At 41.6% G+C, this 8252-nt stretch overlaps 1 protein-coding gene across 1 annotated transcript in view; it reads left to right on the top strand.

Moving 5' to 3' along the window:
- The first annotated feature begins 237 nt into the window (after nucleotides 1–237).
- Nucleotides 238–8252, top strand: part of TIE1 (tyrosine kinase with immunoglobulin like and EGF like domains 1) — a 48125-nt gene continuing 40110 nt past the window's right edge. Inside the window, exon 1 of the mRNA XM_063140232.1 lies at nucleotides 238–831. Within this exon, the coding sequence (XP_062996302.1) occupies nucleotides 759–831 (73 nt within the window). The 5' untranslated portion in view covers nucleotides 238–758. The remainder of the gene's footprint in view (nucleotides 832–8252) is intronic.

Here is an 8252-nt window from a genome sequence, read left to right as displayed (position 1 = left end):
AACCCAGCGGTCTCTCTTCATTCTAACCCTCCCTTCGTTGTCTCTCAGTCCAGCTACCTCCCTTTCTGCTGTTCCGTCCTGCAGGAGCCAGAGATAGGCAAGGAACAATGGGTGGAGAGCAGGAAACGCTGTATGGGAAACAGGATTTCGTGTCATGGCTGTGCTGTCTGAGGGCCTCTCAGCCTTCCTCCCTCAGCAGGCTCCAATCCTGCCCAGGCTGAACCCCAGCCAAGAAGCCTCTTCCCACTGAGTCCCAGCTCACGTTGTACCCAATTCATTCCCACTCTTAATTCGGTCCTGGACTGGTCAGAGGTCTTCTTTTGTCCCCATGCTAAGGCCTCAGGCTTCCAAGTCAGGAGCATGGAAGGAATGACTAGGCCATATCCCCTCTGCAGCTGCACATGGCAGTGAATGAAGAGCTGGAAAGGGTGTAAGGGCCTCAGTGGAAGCTGGAACATCCACAGGACAACAACCCAGTTCTTTTGACTGCTCAGAGTGGACCTACTTCTCCTTTTCTTGAGAATCTCTACAGGAAACTCAGGTAACATATCCTGCTGAATTGCACCAGGGAGACAGGGAACATTTCCTCAGAAATCAGAAAATTCTTTCCTCCTTGGTTTGGGGTGAACTTGCTGCCCTCGTGAAGCGATGAAGGACACAGGAGTGCCAAGCATAGAGGAGACACACTGCGGATGAAAAATGGCATAAATCCTCTCTGTCCCTCTTTCCTCTTCTGGATCAGTGATGTCTGAGTTCTCATGACACGAGGCATATTCAGGAACATGAGTCTGGACAAGATTTGTCTTCTAAGTCTCTCCTTGCAACTGGCAGGTAAAAACCTTCCTTATTTTTATGTATGTATGTATTGACTAACTGCATTTCTATACCACTCCAACAGCCAAAGCTCTCTGGATGGTTCACTAAATAAGGTTAGGACCATGAAATACACAAATATAATGAAACGTAATGTTAAAAAAAATATATCTAAAACCGACACAGAATAAAACCATGGTAAACCAAAAGTGGAAGACAACAGCAGTGCAAAGGTCTAAAAACACCCTTTTAAAAAATGGAAAACTAAAAAATCTGGGAGAATAAAAAAATGGCCTTTGACCTGGTGCCAAAGAGAAAGATGGTGACATAGGTGCCAGGCAAGCCTCTCTGGAGAGGGTGTTCCATAACTGGGGCCCTCTTCCTAGTAGCCATTGAAAAAGGCCGTCTCTCTAGTAGCCAACTGCCTCATCTCCTTTGGCAGAGGCACCCAGCAAAGGGCCTCAGACGATGACCTTAGGGTCCCGAAGGGAGGGAGGGTGCTTTCAGTTCTGGCGGCAAAGAGACTGGAGCTTGAAGACTCCAGGGCTAGCAGCTACAACTGTGTGGCAAGGTGGAACCTTCTTTGATCCCTACAAGCTGGGCCACAGTATCCACAGAATGGACTGATCATTCCACTTGAGGATTTCTGGGTAAGAAGGTACAAGCTCACTCTAGCTAGAACTATCTTTGTACGCATCATCATGTCTCTAATTCAGAGTAGGCAATCCAATAGCATCTGCCTCCTATCTAGCTGACAAGCTGGGGGATCTGCTATGAAACTCCACAGCCAGCATAGGAGGCATGTCAGGAATCCTTGCAGGGTTCAGAACCTGTTCAAACCTCTGTGCACCTTTGTGACGCTTTTGTCCATGTCCAGCTGCTGCATCAGCTACTAACTCAGCCATTTTTTTAGCCTTGCCCACCAAACTCAGCCCTGTTTGACTAAACTCTGGATGGGGAATTGCTGAGGCCACCTGGAAGATGGTTTTGGGATCCTACAATATGCAGCCTTAGGTGCTACTTCTGCCACATCCTCTAGGGCCTTAGCTAGACCTAAGGATTATCCCAGGCAAATGGAGGGGTCGTCCCTGCCTGCTCCCGGGATCCCCCGTGTGTCATTTGGATGCACAGGGATGATCCCGGGATATAGACTTGGTCTAGCCATGGCCTTTGTCTCTCCCAGCTAATAATGTGGCTATGGCCGATGAATCAGTCTGTTTCCACCGGTCTGTGTCGCTTGTGAATGTGTTTCCTCACGCAGAGTCTATCCCATTTCCACGTTAAGCTGAAATTGTTTTTTAAAAATGCACTTTAAATATAGTTAAAGCATTTTATCTCAAAATTTGTTTCTCTAACCATATTTTGGACATTGTTTTTGAGCCAGGGACTGCACTGGAACATTTGGAAAGTGCAATAACCAGTAAGTTCCAATTTGCCCATTAGTCCAGAAAGTGCAGATCTGGTCAGTTCATATTGGAACCTCTACCCCTGGGCAGTTAGGCCTGGAGAACCACATGCATAAAGAACAGGAGAAAAGCCATTTTAGTAGTGCTACTCAGTGATGCTCCATGAGAAATAGACTTTCTGAGATCATTCAGATTTCCATTTGTGGTTCAAAGAAAATATGTGTTTGAGAGGAGAAAGAACTGCCAAATGGCTGATCACCATTATTAAAAGAGTGGAAAATGTGGATGATATGAGGCCTTGTAACCCTTGATGTACATACATATACATTGTTTCCGTTCAAATAGGTATCACAGATTCTTTGCAGGTACCCTGCAAATCAATGAATATATACATATCGTGAGCAGCAATCTGTCTCATACCAATTCTATACCCTGGGGGAGGAAAAAATCCAAACAGGCCACCAATATGTGATTTATAGCCCTGCCCCAGTGATATTTGGATATTTGAATTCAAGGTGTGCTTATGCATTTTTACTAACAAAGCAAGTAGCAGCTTTAGGGGGGTTTAAATGAAAAAATAGCATGTGAGAAAGTTTTAACCCTTTCCGTGGTCCTAATCCACTTTTAACCTATAAACCCCTACGCGGCTTGTGACCACAATACCTGACGGAATGCCTTCCCCGACATGAACCTACCCAAACACTACGTTCAACATCCAAGGTCCTCCTCCGGGTGCCTAGTCCGAGGGAAGCTCGGAGGGTGGCAACAAGAGAGAGGGGGCCTTCTCTGTGGTGTCCCCCCAACTGTGGAACAATCTCCCTGATGAGGCCTGCCTGGCACCGACATTGCCATCGTTTCGGCACCAGGTCAAAACTTTTCTCTTCTCCCAGGCATTTAGCAATATGTAATGAGCCTGTGCCTGTTTTTTGGCTCATCATTTCTAAAGTTGATATAGTGGTTTTAAAAGTATGTGAATTTTGCATGTCTTTGTGGTTTTTAATTTTCGTATATTGTTTTTAAATATTTTATCTTATGAGAACCGCCCAGAGAGCTTCGGCTATGGGGCGGTATATAAATGCAATAAGTAACAACAACAACAACAACAACATCCACCACCCCTTGCAGCTGCTGTTTGAATAAAATGTATCAGTGGGTGGGGGTGGAGCACCTCAGGCCCAGGGGCCAAATCCAACCCAGAGGCCCTCCCCACTTTCCCCCTGACCACTGATCATTTGGTTATTTCCCAGCTTTTGTGCAGGAGTTCTACATTCTAAAAGAATGTAGGTTGACAAGCCTCTCCTAAAGCTTAGTTACTGGCCAGAAGAGTTTTAAGCTAAAAAATATGCTGGTATTTTTCCACCCTCTTTGCCTTCAGCCCCACCCTCAAGAGCCTCTCTGAAACTGAATGCAGCTCTCAGGCGGAAAGAGTTTCCCCACCCCTGATACAAAGGGCCAGAGATGCATTCGCATGTCTCCATCTTGGCACACAGTTATGCGCCAGCATGGGAAGGCTAGGGTGACCATATGAAAAGGGGGACAGGGCTCCTGTAACTTTAACAGTTGTATTGAAAAGAAAATTTCAGCAGGCATCATTTATATATATGGAGAACCTGGTGAAATTCCCGCTTCATCACAGCAGTTAAAGGTGCAGGAGCTATACTAGAGTGGCCAGATTTAAAAGAGAGCAGGGCACCTGCAGCTTTAACTGTTGTGATAAATAGGAAATTTCTCCAGGTTCTCCATATATACAAATGACACTTTCTTTTCAATACAACTCTTAAAGATACAGGAGCACTGTCCTCCTTTTCATATGGTCACCATTAACCCCAATGAAACTGCAGAAGGGCAGCCCCTCCTTATAGAATCATAGAATCATAGAATAGCAGAATTGGAAGGTGCCTACAAGGCCATTGAGTTAAACCCCCTGCTCAATGCAGGAATCTACCCTAAAGCATCCCTGACAGATGGTTGTCCAGATGCCTCTTGAAGGCCTCTAGTGTGGGAGAGCCTACAACCTCCCTGGGTAACTGATTCCATTGTCGTACTGCTCTAACAGTCAGGAAGTTTTTCCTGATGTCCAGCTGGAATCTGGCTTCCTTTAACTTGAGCCCATTATTCCGTGTCCTGCACTCTGGGAGGATCGAGAAGAGATCCTGGACCTCCTCTGTGTGACAACCTTTTAAGTATTTGAAGAGTGCTCTCATGTCTCCCCTCAATCTTCTCTTCTCCAGTCTAAACATGCCCAGTTCTTTCAGTCTCTCTTAGTTTCCAGACCCCTGATCATCCTGGCTGCCCTCCTCTGAACACGCTCCAGCTTGTCTGCGTCCTTCTTGTATTGTGGAGCCCAGAACTGGACGCAATACTCTAGATGAGGCCTAACCAGGGCCGAATAGAGAGGAACCAGTTCCTCACGTGATTTGGAAGCTATACTTCTATTAATGCAGCCCAAAATACCATTTGCCTTTCTTGCAGCCATATCGCACTGTTGGCTCATATTCAGCTTGCGATCTACAACAATTCCAAGATCCTCTGAAGCAAACATCACAATGTACATTGCACATTTCCAAAAAGTGATACTGAAACATCATAGCTAAGAAATAAAGGTGAATAAGAAGTGTAAGCCTTGAGGGCCAAAAAGCACCACAGAGACAAATTCCAATCATTTCAAACACAAAAGATGGCAACTGACATATAGATGATTGCCACATGTTAATTATGTTTGTATTTTGATGTATATACATATGCCCAGAAGCATGCATGTATATCATAAAGGAACTTTGTCACACTGAAGCGTGCAATGGCTATTAAAGTATTGTCTGGTCATGAAAATTATCTCCAGGTTCTTTTCCGTAGTCAAACAAATGCAAAGATAAATATTTTAACTGGTAGATTGGTTATTTGTTTTCCAAACTATCCTGTCTGCATCCTGAGACAGAATAATAATATTGTTTTTGTGTATTAGATAAGGGCTTCCTACTGTTGTAGGGAAACACCAACAGACTGAGCATCATTCAGCACAGATTTATGTATGCTAACAACATTTTTAAAAAAGCAACAACACTTTATTCTTAATAAAATATTTACAAGAGTACAAAATACAAAAGATCGCTCAACACATTCTGAAATCAAATATATACAAAGATATTTCTTAGTTTATTAACAATCATTCTACATTCAGTGGCTTGATAATATAATATAGAAGCCAACAAAAAAGTGAATCCCACAACGAATGCCAAAAAAGCCCAAAGCAAAGGGATAGACAAAAATGATGTTTAATTTAACAAAACTAGTTTCAGTGCATTTTGGCCCCACAGGTTTTAAATATAAAAGAATATATAATGTTTATAAAATCATATATCCATTGTGTTCAACATAGTATACCATATAAGTCATATAAATATATATATCAACAGTCAAAGATATAAAAAACATAATACATAAAGAGAAGCTCAAAACATCAAACTATATACCAACATTCACATCTCTTACAGATAAACCGACTTACCTACTTTAATGCAAAGGGAGTTGTTAACTCCTCAGATGCTTATCTCCCATTCTATATCAGATGTGGGAGAAAAACACCAGGTATTTAGATACACAAAACCTAACTAGAATCAGTTGAATTTCAAAGGAGTGCTGTAAGGTTGAGAACGGTGTGATTATATTTCGCCTCAAAATCCACCTGGCTTCCTTTTCTAAAAGAATTCCTAATTGTCTCTATTGCCCAGAATGAAAAGTCTCTTATTCTATGGAACTTATCTTTCCAGTGCTGGACTAACAGTGCTCCTACAATTTCACATTTGATATTACTGATATGCTCTCCTATTCTGATCTTACGATTGCTTGTAGTTTTTCCTATATATAATTTATTACAGGGTCAAAGTATAACATGCACCACAAACTTACTATTACACATTGTGAAATCTCTCAGTGTGTATTCTTTTCCATCTATGTGGTTCACAAAATGTTTCAATCTCAAACAATGCTCACAATATTTACAGTGACCATAAAGAAATTTTCTACTGGGAGCCTTGATCCTGGTAAGAGAAATTGTCAGTCATTGTTATATGTCCAGGTTGAATTGTGCAGGCTTATAAGAATTCTAAAACATAGAGATTACTTTAAGGATACTGGTAAACAGGAATACCATGTTAATATCCCCTTTCACCCTAAATCTAAATTTATTCCTCCAGGTAGCATAAAATGTTGTATTCAAGTTTTTGAAGATCTAGTACTGAGGATTCTATAGATTTTAGAAAAGACGCAGAAGAATCAGTGGTTAAATTCAAAATACACAGAAAGACAGGTATTAGGCAATCTGACCAGGATATTACAATAATTATCAAACCAGCTGACAAAGGTGAAGCGATAGTGTTGATCGTTGGATTGTTTATGAAAAGGAGGTGTGTGTAAGCAACTATTAGTGATAGGAAGTTTTACAGATTGTATAACAAAGATCCGATTCAAGAGATAAAGACAGAAATTAGTTATCGCTTAGAGCAGCCTTCCTCAACCTGGGGCGCTCCAGATGTGTTGGACTGCAACTCCCAGAATGCCCCAGCCAGCTGGCTGGGGCATTCTGGGAGATGCAGTCCAACACATCTGGAGCGCCCCAGTTTGAGGAAGGCTGACTTAGAGGAAGGTATAAACCCTAACCCAAAAGTAACCCCTTATTCAAAACAGTTGTATTCCTGGCTTGTAAGTGCTTTACAAGGTAGAGTGTTTCTCGGTCAGTATTCTGTTTCAGTGTTCTTCTCCCCAGGCAGGATGCTTTTGTTTCCAGTTCATTTGGATCTGATTTAAAAAGACTCCAAATTGGAAGCTCCATGTTCATCTTCAAATGGATCTCCTTCTGTATCATCTGTGCCCTTAGAACCATAATCACTAAATCAGCAGTTCTCAACCTGTGGGTCGGGACCCCTTTGGGGGTCGAATGACCCTTTCACAGGGGTCGCTTAAGACCATCGGAAAACATATTTCTGATGGTCTTAGGAAACTGTATTGACTGAACTATGTCATGTATCATCTTTTGTATTATTAAAGCTATTGTTATGTATTATTTTCATTAGCAAACCATCCCATGACAATGGATCGTGTAGAGAAGAACGAAAATAATTTTATGGTTGGGGGTCACCACAACATGAGGAACTATATTAAAGGGTCGCGGCATTAGGAAGGTTGAGAACCACTGCACTAAAGGATATAATTTAGGTCTCTTTCTTTCTTTGCTAGCCAACTGTATACTCTGTTATCTTTGTAGTCTTTTTTGTCCTTGAGAAATGTTTTATATTTCTGACCCTTCAACTCCTCCTGAAACTGTGCAAACTCCTTCTTAAAACTATCTATTTCAACCCCCCCAAAAAAATTCTGTCGTATCAGAAAAGCAATTTTGTTCCAATTCTTTTACAAGGGGGCAGGAAATCCCACTTTCTCCTTCCACCCTCACTTCCCAACCAGCCTTTACAACTCTAATACAGATTAGAGAAAACAAGGCTTATGGTCAAATATTGTCCTAGGAATTTACTATCCCAAAAGTTGCAAGAATCTTTGAATACATTTATTCTAATTTGTCCTTCTTTCTCAGATTTAGTTTAGACTAGACTGCAATATCCAAATACTATGAAACCAATTCAACACAGGAGGAGCAATACACTACTTCCAATAAATTGTCATAGGCACAATGAAGGCAATAATAATAATAATAATAATAATAATAATAATAATAATAATGCCTTAGACTCTTAGTAAATTTAAATACTTTAGAGTAAATAAGCTAGAAACAACTTCTAGATCATCCATTACATTCATTCCATGTAAATTGTTCAACAACATCAAAATAGAATCCTCAGTAGCTTATAACCTCAAATTTGTTTCATACAAAGCAATGCAACTTTCCAGTGTTTCTTGATTGCTTATTGTATCAATGAAGTGTGATTGCAGAGTTTTATGAGGTGAATGCAATGGGCCTGCAGTGGATCCCAGTGATGGTGACCCTGTTCCTGGGAATGGGGACCATGTTCTGGCACACTGCTT

This window comes from Elgaria multicarinata, chromosome 1 (genome assembly GCF_023053635.1).
Source record: "Elgaria multicarinata webbii isolate HBS135686 ecotype San Diego chromosome 1, rElgMul1.1.pri, whole genome shotgun sequence".
NCBI classification, from domain to species: Eukaryota; Metazoa; Chordata; class Lepidosauria; order Squamata; family Anguidae; genus Elgaria; species Elgaria multicarinata.
Note: the sequence above shows the minus strand (reverse complement) of the source record. Positions and strands in the feature narration are given on the sequence as shown.